The sequence below is a fragment of the Lepus europaeus genome, chromosome 8, assembly GCF_033115175.1.
Source record: "Lepus europaeus isolate LE1 chromosome 8, mLepTim1.pri, whole genome shotgun sequence".
NCBI lineage: Eukaryota > Metazoa > Chordata > Mammalia > Lagomorpha > Leporidae > Lepus > Lepus europaeus.
This window is the reverse complement of record NC_084834.1, coordinates 95,046,336-95,071,596: the sequence shown is the minus strand read 5'-3', so window position 1 is coordinate 95,071,596 and position 25,261 is coordinate 95,046,336. Positions and strand designations below refer to the sequence as shown.

Genomic DNA, 25,261 nt, shown 5'->3' with positions numbered 1-25,261 from the left:
ACCCAGATTGGGTCCCTGGCTTCTGACTTCAGCCCCGAGCTGGGGCCACGTGGACATGTGGGGAGTGAACCAGCAGACAGAAGTGCTCTGTCACTCTGCCTCTCAAATAACTTTTTTTTTTCTTGATTTTTTAAAAGGCCATAGAATGTGCTAAGATGTAAGGCCCATGCACGCACTCTGGAGGTTGTTGAGCCTAACTTGGGGTTCAGGAAAGTTTCTGGGGAGGAAAAGCCCAGGCTCGGCCTTAGAAGATGTAGCACACCCAGGGATGGAAGCAAAAGCCACTCTGACGGTAGAACCAGCCTGCAGAGACTTCTAGCCCTTGGAGACTAAGTGAACGTGGGAGCTGACGCAGAGGATGGAGGGACTGGACCCAAGGAGGTGAGACCACAGGGGAAGGGCAGGTGGGAAGACGCAGAGGCCACTTTGTTTATGCATCGCTAGACTGGATGGGGGCACAGAGCCTTGCGTCTTCTAGGGAAGCTTTCCCAGAGCTCCTTCGGTCACACAGTAGAGGCTCTGGGGCGTGTGAGTAAGCCTGTGACCGAGGCCTGGCCCCTGACAGCACGCCACCCCTCAAACAAGCACAAGGCCTGTATTAGTTACCTTTGGCTGTAAGCCACAGCACAGTGTCGTAAGGCAACGATTTATCATTTCTCCCAATCCCATGGGCCGGCTGGGTGTAGCTTCTGACTGGGGTCCAGGATGGTCCCACTCAGGTCTGGGGCCTCGGGTGGGATGGCTGGGCCATTCTCTAGCAGGCTGCCTGCTAGAGGGAGGTAGAGAGGGCCCAGCAACAAGAGCACAAGCTCTGTCCTCTGGCCACCCCCACCCGCCCCCCAGCACCCCGCGGGTCCCTCTTCCCGGCATTCGTACCGCTTCGCGAGCTGCTGGAGCCTACTTCCCCCAGGAGAACAGGAGCTGGCCTCTCGTGGTGCCTCGGACCTAGTGGGTAAGCACTTGGGTTACGGATGAACGATCGCAGTGCCTTCCAAAGATGAACAAATGACGCGGCAGCTTCGAGGAATGCCACAGGTTTCTCTTCGGGAGACTTCAGATCTCGCGACACTGCAATGCCTGGGGTGGGCGGTGGGGAGGATGTTCACTCCGGATCCAGTAGCCCTGGCCGGCACCCCAGGACACAGGACATGCCACTCTCCGTGCCAGCTTCACAGGGGACAACAGAGGCCCTCTGACCCGCTCCCTCCTGCTGCGTTCAGCAACTGCGGTGTCCTCCCTGCTGTGTCCTGGGGCTGGCACTGGCCCGAGGTCCCTAAGGAACACGTGCAACCCTCTGTCCGTCACAACACGGGCTGCACTGTGCAACACCACTCCCCAGCCCTGCCCCTTCTCCCTCGCACACCTGCGCCTCCTCCCAGGGCATTCTCTCTCTCTCTCTCTCCCTCTCTCTCTCTCTCTCGGACGTGAGGACAGGCTCCACGTGGCACAGATTAGTTACTTCCCTCTCTCAGATCAGCATGGACACTCAGGTCCTTCTACAAGTGGAGGGTAGGGTGGGGCTGGCTTGGTCTGGGTTGTCAGCGCCTTAACGCTCCAGCCCCAGAGATATTATAAAGCATGAAAGTACTGGACCCTATGAGCCTCAACCTCGATGCTAACAACGTTTTTGGACTTGATCATTCTTTCATGTGTGGAGCTGCCCTACAACTGTAGGGTGTTTAGTAGCACGTGGGTATCTGTCCATTGATGCTAGTAACAACCTCCCCAGCTGGCGTAACATCCGAAAGTGCCCCCAGAGGGTGCTAAATGTCTCTAGAGAGGGAGAGACCTCTCTAGTTAAGACCTCTAGTTAAAAACCTCAAAAATGCACACAGGAATGTGTCCTTTGCAAATGCATCTATCATTTGTTCTGAGGAAATCGAGGATGTACATGAAGATGAAGATCCTAGGATATAGCACTGTTGGTAACAGCAGCATTGCAACAGAACGACAACCCAGGGGGCCAGAGCCGTGACCCCGCGGGTTAAGCCGCCGCCTGTGACGCCAGCATCCCATATGAGTACCAGCCGCCCCACTTCCGATCCAGCTCCCCGCTAATGCACCCGGGAAAGCGGCAAAGAATGGCCCAAGTGCTTAGGCCCTGCCACCCATGCAGGAGACCCAGATAGAGTTCCAGGCTCCTGGCTTTGGCCTGGCCCAGCCAGGCTATTGTGGCCTGGCCCAGGCTCCTGCCTGTTGTGGCCATTTGAGAAGTGAACCGGCAGATGGAAGATCTCTCCCTGTCTGTAGCTCTGCCTTTCAAATAAATAAAATCTTAAAAAAAAAAAAAAAAAGTCAAATAAAATTCCTGAAAATGAGAGAGCAGCCCTGGGTGTGGGGCGCTTGCTTTTGTACAGGGACACCTACCAACCCCTGCCCCATTGTCTTGGCTTCTCCCAGGGTGTGAGGGGAACTTCCCATTTGTGGAAGACAGGGAAGCAGCCACCAAGTCTCCGGCTGTGTTCTTCTCCCACCCTGCCTACTCCTCCACCCTCTCGGGATCCCACTACACAGCCAGGGATCCCAGCTTTGAGATGGGAGAGATCTGCAATTCAACCAACAGGAGAGCCTTGAAGGCTGGAGCAGGGGTAGGAAGGTCCCTGGAGCCCGGGCTGGAACCACCTTGGCCTCTGCAGCAGCCAAAATTTCCTCCGGCAGGTTCCAAACTCTGGGCCAAGTGGCGCAGAGCCCTGGCTGCCCCCCCCCCCCCCCCAGCCCGCCACGTCGCTGCTGGTCAGGACCAGGAGGGTGGGAAACATCAAACCCAAGGCCTCACTCTGCATGCTGCCAGCTGACAGCCCCTGGGAGAGAGGCAGCCTTCGGTGAGTTTGTACGCGTGCTCTGATTCACCCGGCCCCAGCTGTCCTGCCACGAGGCTTTATAGCCCCAATGGTTCCTGAGTTCATGAAGCCCAGGCTGGGTGAGGCCATGTGGGTAGCCTCAGGGCTCTGGCTTCGGGGCTCTCAGGAGCTGACTGGGAAGGCACCTGCACAGGTACAGGCAGGGGTAGGCACACACAAGGACCACAGGGGAGCAGGCACCCGGGAGCAGCCACGCCAAAGCTGGCTCGCCCTCCCCTCTCCTGCGGGCAGGGTGACCACTGGGCCTGGCCAAGTCTCAGCGGGTGGCCAGGGGGCGAGGGCCCTCCTCAACCCCTATGAGCCAAGCAATTGTGGTCCTCTCTCAGTGTGGTGTCCTCTGGTGTCAGTAACGGGCCCTCCCACGTGCAGATGGGAGCCAGGGCGGAGGGGAGCGAAGCGGCCTGAGGTTGCACATTTCCCCTCCTCGCCATCCCTCCCTCCCTCCCTCTGGAACAGAATACACAGCTTTCCAACTACATCAACACCCAGTGTGATCAAGGCAAGTGTCCTGACGAGGCAGCCAGGCCCAGGGCTCCCTTGGCTCCCTGGGGAAGAGGCCTCTGTGGCACTCATCAGAGGGCGCCGAGGACACACAGGGACTTTATTCCTGGGCAAGGACAGCTTCGTGGATGTCCCCTACTTGATGAAATCTGGTGCCATCACCATCTTGAAAAAAAATTGTTTTAAAGATTTATTTATGTATTTGAAAGACAGAATTAGAGAGAGAAAGAGAGAGCGCTTCCACCCACTGGTTCATTCGCCAAATGGCTGCAACAGCCAGGGTTGGGTCAGATGGAAGCCAGGAGCCAGGAGCTTCTCCAGATCTCCCATGCGGGTGCAGGGGCCCAAGGACTTGGGCCATCCTCCACTGCACTCCCGGGCCACAGCAGAGAGCTGGGTAGGAAGTGGAGCAGCTGGGATGTGAACTGGTGCCCATATGGGATGCTGGCACTGAAGTCGGCAGTTATAACCACTACACCACAATGTCAGCCCCTGGAACCTATAACTTTGACAATCTTTGCATTTCCCCATCCCAAGGTCAAGTTCTCCTCAAAAGAAAGGTTTTTCAGAACTGAGTGTTCGTGAACAGCAGAACCTGTCACAACCAGAGGAGCCAATGCAGACCAGTTTCCTTCCGTGTCTGGGTGTGGCAGGCAGAAAGAGGGCCTCCCAACGATGCGCACGCCCCAGTGCCTGCTGTCTGTGAGTCTGCCAGGAGCCAGCATGGTGGGGAATTCTGGTTGCTCGATGGCTAACCGTTAGGTTGGGGAGAGCACCCACAACCACCCAGAGGGGCTCTTGCAAAGACAGGGCTCCTGAGAGGGGCAGAGAAGTGAACGGAGGGAACAGCTGGTCACAGTGAGATCCTGGGAGAGGACTCCGCTTGCCCTTGCTGGCCTTGAGGACGGGGAAGGAGCCACGGCCAAGGGTAGCAGGTGGCCTCCACAAGCTGGAAATGGCGGGGAGACGGGTCCACCCCAGGCTCCCTGCAAGGAGCAAGGTCCCATCTGGGCTCTGAGTGTAGCCCAGTGAGACCTGTGTCGGGCTTCTCCACTACAGAACTGCAGTGAAATAAATGTGCGTGGCTGGTGATGATTTGTGACAGCAACCATGAGACCCCCACAGCGGCAGTCTTCTCGCTGCTGCTTTCCCACGCCGAGCTGAGCAGGGGCCAGGGGCCAGGTCTCAGAGGAGCCAGCACAAGGGGCTGGTGCTGTAGCATAGAGGATTAACCCACCGCCTGTGACCTGGCGTCCCATATGAGGGCAGGATGGAGTCCCACCTGCTCCGCTTTCAATCCAGCTCCCTGCTGATGCGCCTGGGTAAGCAGCGGAAGAAGGCCTGTGTGCCTGGGCCTCTGCTACCCACGTGGGAGACCTGGAAAAAGCTCCTGACTCCTGGCTTGGGTTTGGCCCAGCCCTGGTTGTTGCGGCCATTTGGGGAGTGAACCAGAGGATAGAAGATCTCTCTCCCTCTCTCTCCCCCACCCCTGTAATTCTGCCTTTCAAATAAATAAATGAATCTTTTTTTAAGATTCATTTATTTATTTGAAAGTTAGAGTTACACAGAGAGAGGAGAGGCAGAGAGAGAGAGAGAGAGAGAGAGAGAGAGAGAGAGAGATGTTTTCCATCTGCTGGCTCACTCCCCAACTGATTGCAATGGCCAGAGCTGTGCCAATCCGAAGCCAGGAGCCAGGAGCTTCTTCCGGGTCTCCCACGCGGGTGCAGGGGCCCAAGGACCTGGGCCATCTTCTACCGCTTTCCCAGGCCATAGCAGAGAGCTAGATCAGAAGAGGAGCAGCCAGGACCAGAACCAGCGCCCATATGGGATGCCGGCACTTCAGGCCAGGGCATTAACCCGCTGTGCCACAGCACCAGCCCCAAATAAATAAATCTTAAAAATAAAAAAAGAGAGGTGCAGGTCCTGCTCCCCACACTGGTGAGACAGTGGCACCATCGCAAGTGAAATAAGATGAAAAACGGCTTCCTTTTTTGTTGGTTCCCCAGTCCCTCACTTGGGGGCTGTGGGTGCTCCAAGACCTACCCCGTAAAGATCTACAAAAGCCAGCCACACCCTCACTGCTGTCCCTTTGTTCTCTCAAGACCTTATGTCCCATCCACTCAATAAGGAAAGAAAGTGGTTACACAGATGGCAGATACACCATGGGATAGCGACAATACCACCGAAGTCAGCGTGCGGTCCTTAGTTGCCCTTCCAGGAGAAAATGCCTGCAACTGTAATGCGGCTTCCTTCAGACCAGAAGCACTTAACCTGTGTTTTTGTTTGCTTGTTTTTTTAATTTGAGAGGTAGAGTTACAGACAGTGAAAAGGAAAGACAGAGAAAGGTCTTCCTTCCATTGGTTCACTCCCCGAATGGCCGCAACGGCCGGAGCTACACCGATTGGAAGCCAAGAGCCAGGAGCTTCTTCCTGGTCTCCCATGCAGGTGCAGGGGCCCAAGCATTTGGGCCATCTTATACTGCTTTCCTAGGTCACAGCAGAGAGCCAGGCTGGAAGAGGAGCAGCTGGGACTAGAACCCGATGCCCATATGGGATGCCGGTGCCCCAGACGAGGGCGTTAACCAATTTTTAAACCAGAATCTGAAGTCCAGAACCACAGACAGGCACCCCATCACACCCTACTGCAAGGAGTCTTGGGGAACCCCAGAATCAGCCATCCCTGGGCCAGACTCCCTGCTCCAAATATTGGGACAGCTGCGACCAGCAATTTGAGGAACTTTTAACATCTGTGTCCTTAAAATCACTTCTCCCCTTTGACTGACCCTGGCTTTGATCTATAAAGCCCCAGAATTATTTACAAGTTCATCTTCCCTCCCACTGGTCTAACAGACCTTGGGGACCGCAGACCTAGAGCGAGGGAATGTAGCTAAGACGTGAGCAGAATGAAGAAGTGGGGGGAGGAGTAGCGGGAATGGCTGAGGGGGCCGGCTTTCTTGGCAAGGCGACAGCACAGCGTGGAGGCAAGTGCACAGAATCACCATTCCTTATTAGATGATGTGCCTGCCTGCCTGCCAGGGCCACGGGGACCAAGGGGAAAGACTGACACCTGTGTCCCTGCCGGTGTCACAGGAGGATGGTGCCGGAGGCAACACAAGCCCACGCCATCGCCGCTCCTGGGCTGCCCGCGCGTCTGGTGCCCAGTGCACTCTGACAAGTCAGATTTCCAGGCCGTGTGGCCTAACACTACTGGCAGGGCTCAGCTGTAGACTCACTGCCCACTACCAGACCAGCGACTTTGTGCAAAGCGTCCTCCCTGCCACACATGCACGACACAGATGACACCAGGACAAGCCCATAGCCCCTTATCCAAACCTGGGGGTCATATGTGCTTCCAAGTTCAGAATTTGCCAGGTTGTAAAAAGGTAACCCAGTGCCTGTGCACGAGAGGCACGCCCACAGTGAGTCTCATCAAGCATATTTGCATCCAGAGGGCTTTGGGCTCAGCACCTAAGGAGCCACTTCAGACACCTGCATTCCATATCAGAGTGCCTGGTTCGAGTCCTGGCTCTTCCACTTCCAATCCATGCATCCTCGGAGGCATCAGACGATGGCTCCAGTACTTCTGTCCCTGCTACTCACATGGGAGACCTGGCTGGAGCTCTGGACTCCTGGCTTCTGTCTGACCAGCCCTGGCTATTGCAGGAATCTGGGGAGTGAACCAGCAGATGGATGATATCTGTCTCTCTCTCTCTCTCTCTCTCTCTCTGTAGCCCATGTCTCTGCCTCTCAAATAAAATGAAAATTTTAAAATTATAAAATATGTTCATATGAATAACATTCAGACTAAATGGGAAAAAATTGTTTAGGTCAGAATTTGCCATCAAATGAATTCAGCGGGTCAAATTTCCCTCTAAGTTAATTATGAATTAACTTTTCAAAGCCTTGTTGTGTAGTTCAGAGCCGAGCTACAATGCTCTGATCCGATGCCTACTCCACAGGGTCACTGTCGTGTGCACTGCAAGAGCTGCAATGCAGGAAGCGCTCAGGGCCACGCCTGGCGTCAGGATGCACGTGGACGCCTGCGGCTGTCTTTCCCCTGGCCCGGTGGAGTGCCACGCCCCGTGCCTGCAGTGCCACGCCCCATGCCTGCAGCACCATGCCCCATGCCTACAACAGCTCTTTGGTCTGCTCAAAATGTGCTTTCTTGGAAGCTTCTGCCTGGAGAACACCCACCCACCTTCTCAAGGGCCACTCGGTGCCACTCCCTCCACGCAGGTGACCTTGGCCATGCTCCTCCTCTAGCCAGCCCCATACCCCAGGCCTTGGCCTTCTGTATGGGCCTTGGCCACACTAGCTTGCCATTGGCTTGAGTCACAAGCTGCTTGTGGACAGGGATGACAGTTTACTCATCTGTGTGTCCTCAGAGCCTGGTGCGCATGAGGCCCTGTGCACTGACATGTGGCGGGCAGAATTTAATGAGACATTCAAATCCCCGCCTGTCTGACTCCAAGCAGGTGCAGAAAAACACATCCCAAAAGGGCTCCCTCACTGCCCCTGAATCTGAGCACAGAGAAAAAAATGCCCATCTGCACATTCAGGGTCATCGCACCAGTGCCTGGAGAACCTTTTCTGTGCCCTAAACTACTGTCTCTTTTTCATAAACCCAATTAATATGCACTAGGCATGCCTGGTCAGGAGACCCTGGAGATTAATTAACATTTTATTTTACTGTTTTTAAGGATGTATTTTTATTTATTCAAAAGGCAGAGTAACAGAGAGAGGGAGAGACAGAAATTCTCCATCAGCTAGTTCACTCCCTAAATGGCCTCAACAGCCAGGGCTGGGCCAGGCTGAAGCCAGGAGCTTCTTCCGGGTCTCCCACGTGAGTGGCAGGGACCCAGGCACCTGGGCCATCTTCTGCTGCTTTCCCAGGTGCATTGGCAGGGAGCTGGATTAGAAGCCGAGCGGCTGGGACTCTATCCTGCCCTCACACGGGATGATGGGTTGGAGTCCTAGCTCCTGGCACCAGGTGGTTGTGATCATTTGGGAGTGAACCAGTGGGTGAAAGATCTGTCTGTCTGTCTCTCTCTCTGTGTCACTCAGCCTATCAAACAGATCTTTAAAATAAGAAAGCAGACTAAGGCAGTAAGGCAGTCACGGTGCCAAGGGAGAGGACACAGGTCGCATTACCCTCGGGCCAGTAAAACCACCCAAGTCCTGCGGCCGCCCTGCACAGGATGCAGTTTGGGGGTCACCCTGGCTGCACAGTAAACCTCTGCGCGCCACTGTCTTCCCACCCATTACCATCTCCTGACCGGCCAGAAACAGAAAGGGCCTTTGTATCTCAGGTGGCAGAGAAGCCTGGACCCAAGAGGCCCCTGAGAGCCACCAGGTCCCTAGCAGAGCGGCACTATACCTCTGGCCCGCCCCCAGAGGCAAGGGCACAGCTGATCTCCAGATGAGGGTCATTCAAAGCCGTCGACCCCTGCAGAAAGGCGCCATGGAGCCCCACATTCAGAAAGCCAGACCTGCGAGGATGCAGAGCCAGGCACGCGGTGGGATTCCCGCACCCACTACCCCAGGCCCAGGCACGCGGTGGGATCCCCACACCCACTACCCCAGGCCCAGGCACGCGGTGGGATCCCCGCACCCACTACCCCTGGCCCAGGCACGCGGTGGGATCCCCGCACCCACTACCCCAGGCCCAGGCACGCCCCTCAGCGCAGCAGCTGCCACACCCGAGTCAGTCCTCAGCCCGGGCCCAGCAGACAACGTTTCTGGTCGCGCTCCCCAGTGGCAGGTTCACGTTTCTGCCTAGAGCTATTCACTTGAGGCTTTCTCCTGGGCCTTGTCTTTTTTTCCTTCTTCTTTTTAATATTTATTTATTTGAAAGGCAGAGCAAAACCTAGAGGAGATAGAGAGAGAAAGAGAGAGATCTTCCACCTGCTGCATTACTCCCCAAATGGCTGCAACAGCCAAGTCTGGGCCAGGCTGAAGCCAGGAGCTTCTTCTAGGTCTCCCATGTGGGTGGCAGGGACCCAAGCACTTGGGCCATCTTTACTCCTTGCCCAGGTGCATTAGCAGGGAGCTGGATCAGAAGTGGAGCAGCCGGGACCTGAACTGGCACCCAATTGGGGTGCCACACTGCAGGCAGCAGCTTAACGCACTGTGCCACGGCACCAGCCCCTCCAGGGTCCTTTCTTCACCTCTTCCTTCCTAATGTTTTTTTTTTATTTTATAAATTTTTTTCAACGTTTATTTAATAAATATAAATTTCCAAAGTACAACTTTTGAATTATAGCGGCTTTCCCCCCACAACCTCCCTCCCACCTACAACCATCCCATCTCCCACTCCCTCTCCCATCCCATTCTTCATCATCATTCATTTTCAACTATGTTTATATACAGAAGATCAACTTAGTATAACTAAGCAAAGATTTCAACAGATTGCACCCACATAGACACATGAAGTATATAGCACTGTTTGAGTAGTAGTTTTACTGTTAATTCACATTGTACAACACATTAAGGACAGAGGTCCTAAATGGAGAGCAGGTGCACAGTGACTCCCGTTGTTGATTTAACAATTGACACTCTTATTTATGATGCCAGTAATCACCCGAAGCTCTTGTCATGAGCTGCCAAGGCTATGGAAGCCTCTTAAGTTCACCAACTCCAATCTTATTTAGACCAGGTCATAGTCAAAGTGGAAGTTCTCTCCTCCCTTCAGAGAAAGATACCTCCTTCTTTGATGGCCCGTTCCTTCTGCTGGGATCTCACTCACAGAGATCTTTCATTTAGGTCATTCTTCCTAATGGTTTTTCCCAGACATCAAAGGAATGGTCCAAGCTCCTCTCCCCAGGCCACCCCCAGAGAAGACAGTTACCCTACCCATCCCACAAAATGTCCTGACACTCCCCCGACTCCACTGACATGCCCCTCCCCTCAGGCCCCAGCGAGTGCTGGAAGAAACCGTGTACTGATCCTGCAGACCACTACGGAAGGGGGCTCCCCCACCTCCGTCACCATTCGCACTCCTCAACGGTGCCTGCTTTCCACCCGAAGCAACCTGGGACTGCAGGGGCTCAGCAGTTCTGAACGGGGGGGGGGGGGGGGGGGGGTTACACAGAAGGTACAGCATCACCCCTGCGCCTGGCAGGGGTGCTCCAGCCTGAACCGCTGCAGCCCTGGCTGAAATGCAGATTCCTGGGCCCAGCCTCCGCGACTCTAATTCTGCAGGGCTGAGCAAGCCCCCAGAGGCACATGTTGAGCAAGTGCTAGGATGACTGTGGGCAGTCCGCAACCACACAGAGGAGTCCTGGGCACCGTGGCCTGGGCCCTCCTCCTCCACTTCTGCCCCTCTCCACGGTGTTCTCCCCAGAACTGGGTCAGTTCCCCAGGGAAAGTCGCCCCTGAGGTCTCCCACAGAGCCCATGTAGGCAGAACCACCTCCGTCAGCACCCAGTACTCAGGGTCCTGCAGCTGCAGCCATCTCAAATGTGCTTCAAAAAACCAGCAGCTGCAGTGAGGTTACCAGGGCACCTGAGGACAGCTGACTGTCCACCATGGATCAGCGGGCATCCAGGCTCCATTTCCTGATTCTCATGACCGCACTGTGGTTGTATCTTAGGAAACGCACAGTGAAGTGTATAGAGATCAAAGAGTGTGACGTCACCGGCTGATTCTCAAATGGTTCAGAAAAATAACGCACACACAGAGGCGCAGACATACAAATAAAAGGATAATGCAAAGGGACAAGATATAAATTGGAGAAATTCTGTAGGGAGGTCCTTAGGAAAGAATACTTTTTAAAAAGTATTTATTTATTTGAAAGAGTGAGAGAGAAAACAAGAGCGAGAGTGAGAGCGAGAACGAGAGCAAGAGTGAGAGAGATCTTTCATCTGCTGGTTTACTCCTCAAATAGTCACAATGGGCCAGGGCTGGGCCAGGCCAAAGCCAGGAGCCAGGAACTCCATGCTGGTCTCCCACATGGGAGGCAGGGGCCCAAGTACTTGGGTCATTTTCCATTTCCTTCCCAAGTGCATCAGCAGGGAGCTGGATCAGAGGTGTAGCAGCTAGACTCGAACTCCAATATTAGAGAACAGATGACCGAAGTACTTGGGCCCCTGCACCCATGTGGAGACCTGGATGGCGTACCAGGCTCCTGGCTTTGGCCTGGCTCAGCCCTGACCATTGTGGCCACTTGGGGAGTAAACCAGCAGATGGAAGCTCGCTCGCTCGCTCTTTCTCGCTGTCTCCCTTTTTCTCTAACTGCCTTTCAAATCTTTAAAAAAAAAAAAAAAAAGCACTTTTTAGATACACATGTGCTCTACCATGAAAGGAGTTTCTATTGGGACAAGCAAGTGACCTAAAGCCCAGAATTTAGACTGGGCTCTAACACCTTTCTTTACATGGTTTGGGGACATACATTTAAGCCAGGATGATAGACAGACTCCTTAAGTTCTCACTGAATCAGAACCGTGAAAGGGATAGAAGCTGAAGATGTTTTGGGTTATGCAACAAGAGCATGACTATGTAGAGGTGATATTAAACATACGACACCCACGGCGCCCCAACCAATCAGAAGCAACGAGAACTGATGTACATGCGGGCCCTGCCGCTGGGCCAGGCCCTGGCCCTTTAACTCCCGGACTCCAGGAGCTCCAGGGAAGGCAGCTGCTGTTTGCTGTCTCAGTCCCTCAGCAGCCAGCAGAGCGACCACGGCACACGCTGACTGTACTGCACTCTGCGCACGAGGGAGCATCAGTGCTATCAGTCGTGCTTGTCCCCAGCCTCACGGGAGCTCGCGCCCAGGCTGCACTCAGGGGTGCCCCCAGAGCTCCAGGTGGAGCTGTAGGAGACCGCCCACGCACCAGCTCCTGAGAGGCCGCCCCGCCTGGGAGGATCCTTTGGAAGGGACAGCTCTCCACCCTCCCCTTACCTGCCCCAAAGCAGGACCTACATCTGTGGATGCAGGAGATGTCCTCCTTCCCTCTCTGCAGGGAAGTCCAAGGTGGATGATGAAGACCCAGTGGAGACTGTGTATGTGTGTGTGTGTGTGTGTGTAATCACCCAACACACCTCACTCCCTGGCCTTCTCCATGGCTTTCCCACAAGTTGCCGCCCCAGAGGCTCCAAGGCCCTGCTCCTTGCTACAGAGGCTGTTATCAGCTGGAACCCCAAGCCGCTCCCGGTGTCTCTCCTGCATCCATGCGCTCGACTCTCTCCTGTTAACCTGCATTTGGCTGCAGGAGTCTGTCCCACGGAGGAGCCAACTACAAAGGGGAGAGAGAAAAGTATTCTTGCCCCCCTCCAGCCTCAAGACCCGGAACCACGTGCACAGAGCTCAGACATGCTGCCGACTGGCCCGCGTTGCAAGTGCAGACCTGGGGGTGGAGGAGGGAGGGTGGGAGATCCGCGGGCGCCATTTGCACTTCCTAACGCGGATCTCCTTTTGCTTAGAGAGACTCCTGGGCAAAACAAATGTTCTGCGGACATTCGGTGAGTCACAGGCCGAGAATAGAGCGAGCTCCTTCGAAACCATCTGCAAACGCCACTGACAACGTGCTTATTATTACAGGAGTGGATGCACGAAGCACTCCAGGAGACAACAGAGTTCTCGAAACTCATTTCTCATCTCACGCACGGAACCTTGAAATGAAGAGCATTTTCCATTACCTGGCCCTGCCCGAGAGCACCGGAGGACAATCACAGCTGCTCCCCTCACAGTTACAAAAGTGGGGGCAGAGACACAGGCTCGCTGTATTCTTACACAACGCCTGGCTCAGCTAGAAGTAACGAATGGCTTGACAGATAGGTGTATTCTGAAGACAGCAGTTGGAGATGGCTGGGCCCATTTAGGTCACGTGTTATAAGTCATTGTCTCCTCAGGCAAACCGAGCTAAACCCAACACAGTTCACACTGCGAAGAGTTGATGATATTCATCCAAGAGTGACACAGGAAGGAAATGAACTGAAACCCGAGCTCTGCGCTCCACTCCTGGCTCTGGTCATTTCCAAGTTCACTTGCTACTTGACTTGTTTTCTTGGATTCCGAGACAGCCAAGCAACCCCTCCAGGGGAAGGCACAGCCGCCACCCCGTGCTGCCTGGGCAACACCCAGCAGGCACTTACCCTGAGCAGGTGCACTCTGTGCAATCTGACCCAAAGACTATGCAATGGCGACGAGGCCGTCCCGCTCGGCCCACCGTCCTGACACCTGCGCCTTCACGTACAGCGGTCCATGGTCTCCAGCCACAAGCCCATGCGTGGTTTCCCTGGCCACGCGGCTAGCACCCTCCTCCTAAGTAAGCCGCTTTGTTAGTATAAAATGAAGCGCACCTGCTGGGAGAGGGCCAGTGAGGAAATACATGCCCTTCCCGGAAGTAAGCTCTGATTCAGGACTATAGGAAGCTGGCTGTGGCTTCCCCGCCGTGCCATCCACAGAACACCAAGGCCACCAGCCACAGCGGCGCCATGGAGAACCTGGGTGAAGAACGCGGTGGCTTCCCACCCGTTGCCTTCATCATCCAATTCCAGGAACCCTCCCCCAAGGGCAGGAGCAACCCCTCCATGGGTGGAGCCCTCACCGATGATGGGTGCAGGGGTGCAGGGGCCCCTCTAACCAGGTGAGGACTCCGTGAGAGGGCACCAGGAGTCGGGCCTGGCCCTGTGGGCCCCCCTCAGGCAGCACCCTGTAGGCCTGTGAGAAATGCAGTGATAATCCCCCCTCCCCCGCCCCAGCTGATGGTGTTCTGTTACAGCCAAACCTCAGGAGGCTGAAACAACTGCGGGCTGTCCCCTAGCATGCTTTAACAGGGGGCGTGCACCGGGTCCTGGAAGTGTGACATCATCGGCCCTGAGGGGTCTGGGAGAGATTTATCCTGCGATGAACCCAGGCTTCGGAAAGCAGCCAGCAGCCTCTCTCTCCCTCTTGACGACGCCCGCTGGAACTCCTTGTGTTGCCTGCAGCTTTGTCAGCCACCTTGGATCCACGAGGAAGCCTAACTGGGACAAATCCACCAGGGAAGAAAAGACACCTGCTCTCTGATGACCTCGTTGGGCCGACCCAGAAGTGGCCCGGCCTCAGGGGTGCTTATCAGTGAAATCAGAAGTATTCCTCATTATGTAAGCTGTTTGGAGTGGAGTTTTTGCCATCCCTGAAGCCAACAGCACCCTGACAACTGTGCGTCACGGGAGGCCCGTGCTGTGGCACAGCAGGTTAAGCTACCACCTGAGACGCTGGCATCCCATATCAGAAGGCCGGTTTTGAGTCCCAGCTGCTCCACTTCCCATCCTGCCCCCTGCTAAGGTGCCAAAGGCAGTGGATGAACGCCCAAGGACCTGGGCTCCTGCCACCCACATAGGAGACCTGGATGAGTTCCTGGCTCCTGGCTTTGGCCTAGACCAACCCTAGCTGTTGCATCCACTTGTGGAGTGAACCACTGGATAGAGGATGGAGCGCTCCAATGATCAATCAATCTGTCTCCGTTTCTCTTCTCCCCTACCCTCCTCTCTCTCTGTTACTCTGCCTTTCAAATAAATAAATAATTAAAAAAAAAAAAAAAAAACTTTGTTTCCCGGTTTGGCAGCAGGCAGCCCTCACCTGCCTCCTCGGTGGGTCCCAGTTCATCTGTTAAGCAGACAGGCCCAAACTCCCAAAGGTCATGCAGTGCGGCTCTATTCACAGAAATAAAATTAATTTTCTAGCCCATGAATTAAACATCACTGCTGCCTGCTGAAAGATTTTAGCAGCAGCCTTTTGTTGGCAAGAGAATGTTCTAAAATAAGCTACAAGGAGTCAGAAGGGTAGAAGGAGAATCAGGGGAGGAGGCCATGGAAAGGAAAAACCGCAACATCCCAGCTGGTGGCTGGACCTGAGGCCCAGGGGGCGCCCCAGCGACTTCGGGGTGCAGATGAGTCACTCAGAGGCGTGAAAGTGCAGAGCGGACTCAAGAGACCCCGGTGGGCTGTGAGATCCACCATTCCTAAGGAGCTCCGGAACGATGCGGTGCAGCTGGTGCGCGTGCAGGGCCCCGGCGCGGCGAGCAGCGAGGCTCTGGCGGCTGCGGCTGGGGCACCGCCTTCACGGTTCGTTCTTAAGCTCTGCAGCGTCTGCGGAGAGAGAAACCTGCATCTCGAAGGCCCCGCAGAGCCCTTGAACCTGTCCCGGTGAGCCTGTGCCCAGAACCTGCAGGTGCACCAGGCACCAGCACGGCTAGCCCGGGGAGGTGGGCCCGCGAGGACCAGCTGCGGGACCACGACACGGGGGAACCCTCACGGAGCCTCAGGGGCTGTTTCCATTACTGTTTTGCTTTAGTAAAACTTAGACCCCAAAGACTGAGTCTGAAATCAAAGACAGCCCCGCTGGACTTCTATGCCCCGCCCCCCTTTGCTCCAGGCCCTGGAGTAACTCCGTGCCCACCCCCTGCATCCTCAGCCTAGAAACCCAAAACCGCCAGTCCCTGGGGAGAGGAGGCCCGAACCAGGGCAGCCGTCCACAAACCCACCTCAGTCCTTCTAATCTCCCTGGGCCCTGGAGCGGCCACCTCCAGCTGCTCTGCCAGGCGGAGCCCCAGTCCTTGAGCCGCTGCTCACCTGGGGACATCGGCTCAGCCCTGGCACAGGAGCCGTCTTGGCGGTCATCCCTAGGCACCTGTCTGCCTCTCCAACACGCCAGGAAGCACCACGCAGTCAGGGATGGTGCCAGTGCCTGGCAGGTGGGGGTGGGGGAGTGGGTAATAAACATGGTTGGAGAAGGAAACTAAGTCATGGTTCTCAGCCCAACGGCAGGTCAGACACACCTGAATAGCTTGTTAAGACAGCCAGGGCAACACTCCTGGCGGTTCCAGTTCTGTAGATCCAGGTGGGGTCCAGGCTTCAGAGTGCTTCTGCTGGGCAACCATTTCTGACAGTCATTGGAATGAAAAGAAGGAAGGAACTAGTGGATGAAGGGGTACGGGACTCCAAGCATGGCTGTGAGGATCTCTTTCTCTCTGTTTCTGTCTCTGTCTCTCCCTCTCCTCCTCCCCTCTCCCTCCCCTCCCTTCCCTCTCCTCCTCCCCCCTCTCTCTCTCTCCCCTTCCCTCCCCCCTCCCTCTTCCTCTCTCTCTCTCCTAGCCCAGCACTCACATAACAGACAATGAGGGAGGCCCACTGGCACCTGCGGTTGTGGCCGCCAATAGTTGCCGGTTGTGGCCGCCAATAGTTGCCGCAAGGCCTACAATCAGAAACAATGACCTTTTTCCATCACTGGGGCTTCCTGATGGGGGATGCGGGGTGGGGGTGGGGGTGCTGGCACAAGCCTCACCCTTCCAACGCTCACAGCCGCACAGGGAGTCAGCAAGGTGAAGCACAAAGGGCCTGCGAGAAGGAAGTGCCTGGGTGAACATTTGCTCCTGTGGCTTCCGGGCCACACTCTTACTGCACTGGTGCGCGTGGTTCCAGCTGTGACCTGACGCTGGTGTTTACAGTCACACACACACACACACACACACACCCGCCTCCTGCAGTGTGCAGCTGGAGACCCTGGCAGAGGCGGGCAAGTGGTTCACCCAAGGCCTTCCCTGGGGGCTGGACTCTGACTTCGAAGCCCATTCACATTACCCGCCCCGCCCCCCCACCCCCCCCCCCCCACGTTGTGGCACTCCCGAAGAAACAGGGGACAGAAAGACAGGAAGACTACAGGGAAGAGGTGGCCCCCAAAGGCACTCTCTTTGACAGACCCTTCAAAATACTACCCTGGCCACATGGCCCTTTTGTAGGTCTATCACTGGCTTTTCCAAGCAGTGGCTATAATTGTATGCGATACACAGAACTAAACCAGGCAAGAACAAAGACATTACAGCAAGTCACCATCAAATATTTGGATTTAAATGCCCTGCCTTGAGCCACAAGTTCTCCAAGTCCCAGAAGGCAAAGCCAGCGCAGTGTTCGGCCTCCCCTCCCCCTACACACACCCAACTTGGGAGCTAATGCTCACGGCAGAGAGCACTGGCCAAGTGGCAAGCACTTTACCCCGCGCCTCGGTTCTGAAAACGACATCGGCCCTGTATCACTGTCCGGATTTTACAGCCGAGGAGAGCAAGGCTCACGCTTTGCAAAGGGATGGGTCAGGGGGTGAGCTAATTGGCAAGGCCAGGATCCCAGCTCTGGCTTCTACTCTGCAGCTCAACTTCCCATGTCATGGTCACAGTGCAGTCTGCAGTGACCTTGACCAGCTTTAGAAAAAAACCTGAGTTGGCAGGTGCCGTGGCTCAACAGGCTAATTCTCCACCTTGAGGCGCAGGCACACCGGGTTCTAGTCCCAGTCGGGGTGCCGGATTCTGTCCCGGTTGCCCCTCTTCCAGGCCAGCTCTCTGCTATGGCCCGGGAGTACAGTGGAGGATGGCCCAAGTGCTTGGGCCCTGCACCCGCATGGGAGACCAGGAGAAGCACCTGGCTCCTGGCTTCGGATCAGCGCGATGCGCCGGCTGCATCGGCCATTGGAGGGTGAACCAATGGCAAAGGAAGACCTTTCTCTCTCTATCTCTCTCTCTCACTGTCCACTCTGCCTGTCAAAAAAAAAAAAAACAACAACCCTGAGTTAGTAATGTTGACTTCAACCTACACCTGTACTTGCTGGGGCTGTTAAGCCAGCAAAAGCACCTTTGAATTCTCTCTCTGGTTTCACTGCAAGCCGGCCTTGGGGAGGGCTGTCTGCGGCTGCCCATTAAAAACCCCAGAGCAGCAGCAAGAATGAGCTGCAACCAGGTTTGCAAGGAAGAGTCGTGCACGCCTAGTTTAATTGAGCATTCTACTGAAGAAAAAGAGCCAGTATGCGGGCTAGCAGTAATAATGACAGCTAAGAATGACTCACTACCAAGCAAGAGACGCTCCCTGTGCTGAGGGGTTTACATGTGCTAATTCTGCAGATTGTGTAAGTAGTGTGAGATACCCACTTAAACAGTGAGGAAACTCTGTGATGTCCACTTGGCCAAGGCCTGGCCGGGGGTGGGGGGGTGGGGGGGGTGGTATGGGGGATGGGAGCAGGGATTCCCATTCAGATGCACCTTTCTGGTGAGCTTGGCCCACCCAGCCCTGGAGAACCGAGACGCAAGACGCAAGATGGAAGCCACAGCCATGCAAGCGGGAGGCTCAACAACCTAAGGGCTGCATGCAAGAGATGCGCACCCCAACAGGGACACAAAGACAGGGACACAAAGACTGCCTCCGGCTATGGATGCAGGCTGCCCGCTGCTCATCTTTGGGTGAGACTCCCAATAAAGCTGGAGAGCCAGTCCTTGCCAATCCCCCCCTCACACACGGATGCCCCCCCCCCCCCATCTGCTGGTCTCTGCCACTTCCCAGCTCCGGAAAAGGCACCGGAGAACCCTGGGCCTGCCTGGACTGTGGTCTCAACTGCCCTGGGGCGGGAGAGAGGGACAGCTGACACCCCAAAGGGAGCTGGGCAAACTAGCCCCTGGCCTACCGGGCGCCATCACGGAAGCTGTCTTGTGGTGGGGGGAAACCTGCTGTCCCCCTGGGGCACACTGAGTGGATCTCAGCAGCCTGGAGAGCGTCAAGGCCAAGTTCGCCCTGTGAAGCGGCCCTGGGGCTTTCACTTTGGGTGGTCACTCCCTACTCTACTCCTCCTGGGATCCGTGGACTGCCTGCTGGGCCAGAAACCTTCGGAGCAGGCCCTCTAGCAAGCTCAAGGCTTCCTCCAGCTGGTGTTGCTTCCCGACCTTGACACTCAGAAGCTCCAGCGCCTGCGGCCCCGGGGGCACCATGGGCTATCCGGCCCCACAGCTGCCACTCAGACAACCGGGAGGCGGAGAAGGAAGACAAGCTGCCCGGCCCCACGGGGAGTCACAGGCAGGCTGAGGCGCTGGGCGGTGGCCGGCGGGGGACTGAAGCCTTGCCGGATCTCAGGCTGCACACCTAAACCGGGACCCCTGCAGAGGAGGCCTCGTTTCCAGGGCAACCTCCCTGGATGGGCTCAGCCTACTTCTCCCACAACTCAGCTCCTGAGTGGATGAGCAGCCCAAGCAGGTGCCAAATGGGCTCCAAGGCCAGACAGAGCCGGTGGTGGAGGTGGCACTGGGGGGTGGCGGCATCGGGGCCGTCGCTGTGAGCAACCCCGAGCCGGCAGTCTCAGCTGGGCTCTGGCTGCCCCTCACTTCCTCCTTCAGAAGATACCCATCAGAGAGAAGGGTTCAAAGCAGCGGCCCTAACTCAGCAGGTCGGAACGACAATATCTACCACTGTGTTCTGTTTTTCCTTTGCAGAGAGGGAAAGAGGGGAGAGGGGGCCAATCAGCCTTTCAAAACAGCCCCGGGGAAGTGCAAAGGGAGGTCTGCCCAGGGAGGTCCCAGGCTGGGGTCTGGCAACGCCACCCATCCAAATCTGATGACTTGGCAGTGGAAGCCAGGGGAGACTGGGGCCGACAGGACATCCCTGGCCGAGGACTCTCAGAGCGAAGATTCTGTCTCCACCAGGGACGACAAAAAGGAACGGGAGAAAGGGCAGAGAGGACTCTGACCAGCCTGGGGGGGGGGGGCGCAGCAGGGCTCAGCGGAGTGCCAGGCGTGTAAGATAATATTTTAAGTGCTCACTTCTCCCTGAGCTATTAAAGCTAAGCCCAATCCCCCAGAGGCTGCATGCAGGCTCTGAAGTGCCTCTGGCGGCTGGGGGTGGGAGGAGCTGGAGACAGGCTCTGGGCAAAGAGGGCTTGGCTGGGGGTGGCAGTGCCCCCAGTAGGCACTGGCCGCACGTCCCGAGGGCCCTGCCACTTGGAGCCGGCAGGAAGGAAGACAGGCCAGGAGCTAGACCGCGGCACATCAAAGATGCTGTGTGTGTGTGTGTGTGTGTAAGAGAGAGAGAGAGAGAAAGGGACCAGGAAGAGAGGATGCGGCAGGAGCTCTGGGGATGACAATTCCAATGCCCTCCCTGAGCCACACCCCCAGGAGGCACCCACTTTCTGGAAGGACTTGCTTCCCAGAGCAGCGACTAAAGGTTTCAAGAGAGTGGCTGGAACCCAAGTAGCCCTGTTATCTCCCCAGGCATCTGCAGCTGGCACCCTGCCCAGCAGGCCCGCTCGGTAGAAACAGGTCTTTCTCCCTTCCCCTTCCGCTCTGGAAACAGAGGCACGTTCTGTGTCTCCCCGCCCCCGTTTCTCAGACATCTCTGCAGGGTGGGTGGCTGGGGGGCGGGGAGGCGATTGTGGGATCAATTGTCAGAGCCGCGGGTCAATGCCTGTGCCCTTTGTCCTGGCTGCTTCAGTCACACGGGCCCGAACCCACCAGTGGGCCACAAAGCCCTGACTGGGGAGGTCCTGGAACCCTGGGGGCCCTTCCCTTCCAGCAAGAGTGAGGGTGCAAGGAAGGAGGGTGGCGGGAGAGCCACAGCAGCTGAACTGACCCTCAGACTCTCTAAGGCCACAGTGGGACTTCGTGGCGGGGGCGCAGCGCCCGGGCCCCTGGGCTCGGTTTGCGCGGAGAAACTTCCCGGCCAGAGAGCCACAGTCGGCAAAGAAGACCACGGAGCGGGCAGGGCGAGGGACCTTGGAAAGACAAGAAGGAAACTGGTGTCTTCCCCCATTCTGAGCATGAGAACCAAGACTCAGCCGTGTGCTAGCAGCCCCTACCCCTTCCCTTTCTAAAGGTCCTTAACTAAGTCCCAAGGACCCCTGGCCCGCGGCGGGGCTGAGAAACGGGAGGGCAGCAGAGGGGAGGGCCCCGGGGACCCGCACGGGAGACACCACCGCAGCGCTGTCCTCCCTCCCCGGGCGCCCGATCCCGCCGGTGCCTAGCAGTTCCCCGCGCGCGCCGGGGCGCATGGCGGGGGCGCCGCAGGGCTCCGGGCTCCTAGCGTCCCCCACCGGGAGCCGGCCACTGCACTTCCTCTGGCCGACTGCGGAAGACAAGAGGGCAGGAGTTCAAGACACCTGGCCGGAGATACCCCGATCGTCCCAGCGGGCGGGGAACTGGATGCCCAGGGGCCCGGGACGCGTGCGTGCGTGCGCGCGCGCGGGGAGCGACACGGCCGACGCCGAGGGCGCCGCGGGACTTACCCCATAGCAGAGTGAGCGGCTTGGCTTTGGGGATGAGCAGCAGCGCGTACACGGCCCCCAGGTGCAGCAGGCCCATCAGCACCACGTTCCTCCAGACGATGTCTTGCTTCCGCCGCTGCCCGCGCGCGCCCGGCTTCTCTGGGCCGCCGCCGCCGCCGCCCCCCGCGACTCCCGGCTCGGCCCGGAGCTCCTCGTCGGCGTCGCAGAAGGGGGCCTGCCCCGCGTCGGCAGCCGGACCTGGCATGGCTGGGGCGACGGGAGCGCTCAGCCTGCGCGGGGCTCTCGGAGGGCGCCGGGACTCGTGCCTTTCAGCCGGGCTGCTCCGCACCGCCCGCGCCGGCCTTCCCAGCGCGGCTCCGCGGCTCCTCCTCCCGCGGTGGGCCGCTCAGAGTGGCCCGGGGGTGCCCGAGGGGACGGCCGGCATCTGTTGCTGGCCCCTCCCCGGCGCGCTGCGGGGCAGGACTCGCGGCGGGGAGAGGAGGCGCGCGCGAGGGGCGGAGGGCAGGGAGGGTGGGCACGCGCGGCGCCGGCGGTGGAGACAGACCTGCATAGCTACAGCCAATCAGGCCTGCCCGTGGGGGCCTTAAAGAGAAAGACGCCCCCCACCCCCACCCCGGCCTCTGCTGCCGCGCGGGTGCAGCGGTGCCCGGGTTGGAGGCCCCCGCCCGGGGGCAGACGGAAGGCGGTGCGCAGCCCTTCGGAGAAGGGCGGGGGGCCTACGCTCTTCGCTGCCCTTCCCCTCTCCCCCTCCAAGAGCCACAGCCACCCGTATTGGAGAATCTTAAATACAGAGTCCCAGTTCAAGTAACGCTCTACCCACGATGGGCATCAAAGTCCCCCTGCCTGCCGCTTAGTGAGGCAGTGGAGGGGTGGGGGCGGCCACGCAGCCACGCCGCTCTGGGTGGTCCGGCACGCGCCAGGGCTCAGGCAGTGCCTGCAAGGCGATGCACAGGCGGCGAGGGGCTCGTTGGCCGCCCGCGGGGCCCTGTCCGCGCTGCCCGCCCGCCTCTGCGTGTGGTGGACCCTCTGGTGAACTCCTGCGCCGTCCGCACCACTGAGAATTGAGAATCGCCCAGAGCGCTCCGAAGAAAATCAACTCGTGAACAGTGTGTGTGCGCCTGCTTCTCCCCTCCTGATGCGGGCGGTGGCGAGCTGTCCGGACAGGGCCCGGGTTGCATAGATGCCCCCAGCAGGCATGGCTGCGCAAGTGGGCCGCGGAAGGGAAAGGACCAGGACTGCGAGTCTGGGGTCGCTGGGTTCCAGTGTTCACTCACTGTGGCCCGGCTCGCTCTCGGGCTACAGCTTTGCGTTTCTGGGAGACAGACCGAGGGTCTGCTCTTGGTTTCAGCGTTCAGGTGCCAGCAATGTTTCCTGAGTTTGAAAGGATGCCATTATGTGACCGGCTCAAAAAAAAAAAAAAAATCTGAATATTTTATAAAAGAAAACAATGTTTACTTTCATCTATTTTTCTGAAAGACAGTGTCAGAGAGAGAGACAGAAATCTTCATCCTCCATCTGCTGGTTGACTCCCCAAATGACCACAACAGCGCCTGAAGCTAGGAGCCTAGAACTTCATCTGGGGCTCCCACTGGGATGGCTAGGATCCAAATACTTGAGCCAGGGGGCGCTTTAGCAGAAAACTGGATCAGAAGCAGACTCCGTGGGATGTGGGGGTCCCAAGCCTCAGCTTACCCACTTCACTACGATGCCCCTTACGTTAATTTATTTTTAGATTTCCTTTTTTTTTTTTGACAGGCAGAGTGGACAGTGAGAGACAGGTCTTCCTTTGCCGTTGGTTCACTCTCCAATGGCCACCGCACCGCGCTGATCCGATGGCAGGAGCCAGGTGCTTCCTCCTGGTCTCCCATGGGGTGCAGGGCCCAAGCACTTGGGCCATCCTCCACTGCACTCCCGGGCCACAGCAGAGAGCTGGCCTGGAAGAGGGGCAACCGGGACAGAATGCAGCGCCACAACCGGGACTAGAACCCGATGCGCAGGCGCCACAGGCAGAGGATTAGCCTAGAGAGCCACGGCACCAGCCCTATTTTTACATTTCTTTAAATTAGGAATTGTTAGGAATCCTTTACAGGATTCCAGGAGGAGGAGAAAAGCTAGAAAGGGTGGAGTGCCTGAGGAGCCCTGAGGGAGCATCCTCCTGTTAGCAGTCCTGAGCAGTCCAATCAGCCAAACAAAGGACTCACTTAAATAAGTGAGGCAGGGGCCGGTGTTTTGGCTTAGCGGGTAAAAGCCACCACCTGCAGCACCGGCGACACATGGGCGAGTCCCGGCTGCTCCACTTCTGATCCAGCTCTCTGCTATGGCCTGGGAAAACAGTAGAAGATGGGCCCCTGCACCCATGTGGCCCCTGCACTTATGTGGGAGACCCAGAAGAAGCTCCTGGCTCCTGGCTGCGGATTGGCGCAGCTCCAGCCATTGTGGCCATCTGGGGAGTGAACCAGCGGATGGAAGGCCTTTCTCTCTCTCTCTCTCTCTCTCTCTCTCTCTCTCCTTCTCTCTATGTAATTATGACTTTCAAGTAAATAAATAAAATCTTAAAAAAAAAAAGTGAGGCAGGGCATGTGGCTTGTGCAATGAGTGTCACTGGGCTGGTGTTATGGGGGTGCGGTGGGGTACTTCAGTGGAGCTGAAATGATAACGTGAAAGGGAATTTGCCTGGGACCAGATCCATGCCGGCACTGGAGGGTGTGACGTCCACCCTGTGTTTCTTTTCCTGTCTCTTCTGCGCCCCACTCCCCCAGGTCCAGGCATTCTCTGTGGCTCTGGGCAGACTGTCCTTTCTCTCGCTGGCTGCCTCTCTGCCTGTACTCTCACTCTGACCGCTTGTTTGTTTGGGATTCATCAGACCCCAGCCATGTGCCAGGACCAGGAGCCACGGGAGATAAAATAAGGCATGGTCCCTGCCCTAAAGGTACTCCGCTCCTAGTCATTAAGCCCATGGAACCTCTTGGTGAAGACCTTGGGAAGGCACGAAGGTCTAGTCCATCATTAGAAAAAGAAATTTTGTCTAAAGATTTATTTAATTATTTGAGAGAGAGAGAAGAAGAGAGAGAGAGAGAGAGAGAGAGAGAGAGAAAGACTCTTCCATCTGCTAGTGTACTTCCCAGATGCCACAAAGGCCTGGACTGAACCAGGTCAAAGTCTGGAGCCTGGAACTCCATCTGGGTCTCCTACGTAGGTGGCAGGGGCCCAAGTACCTGGGCCAGCAGCTGCTGCTTTCTCATGCCCATTAGCAGGGAGCTGGATCGGAAGCCGAGTGGCCAGAACTTGACCCAGTGCTCATGTGGGATGCCAGCGTCACAGGTGGTGGCTTAACCTGCTGCACCACAATGCCAGGAGCCAGGAGTTTCATCCATGCCTCCCAGGTGGGTGCAGGAGCCCGAGGACTAGGCCATCCTCCACAGCTTTTCCCAGGCCAGGACCTGGCTTGGAAGTGGAGCAGCTGGGACGAACCAGCGCCCTTTTGGGATGCTGACCCGGCAGACAATGGCTCAACTCGTTGCGCCACAACACTGGTCCTGGATATTTTTCTAGTTATGCCAGAAATGCTGTTGGGATTTTGATAGGGATTGGAATAAATATGTAGATCCCTTTGGGTGGTATGGATATCTTAATATTAAATCTTTTAATCCATGAAGATGTGGTTCCTTTCTGTTTTTCTCTTTCAGAGACATTTTATAGTTTATAGGGCACAAGTGCTTTGCTTCCTTGGTTAAGTTTACTGGGTAAGGGTTTTAAACAGTATTGTCTAATAAAAATATAATGTGAGCCCTAGATTCAATCTGTATGTATAATTTTAAATGTTCTATTAGCAACAATAAAATGTAGAAACAATAAATTTCAATAATGTATTTTATTTGGCCCAAAAA

General features: G+C 56.7%; 1 protein-coding gene across 1 annotated transcript in view; it reads right to left on the bottom strand.

Annotated features, from left to right (window-relative positions):
- The window catches only part of SCD5 (stearoyl-CoA desaturase 5), a 159,219-nt gene extending 137,601 nt beyond the window's left edge, over positions 1-21,618 (bottom strand). The window contains exon 1 of the mRNA XM_062199189.1: positions 21,375-21,618. Within this exon, the coding sequence (XP_062055173.1) occupies positions 21,375-21,618 (244 nt within the window). The remainder of the gene's footprint in view (positions 1-21,374) is intronic.
- Positions 21,619-25,261: the final 3,643 nt, after the last annotated feature.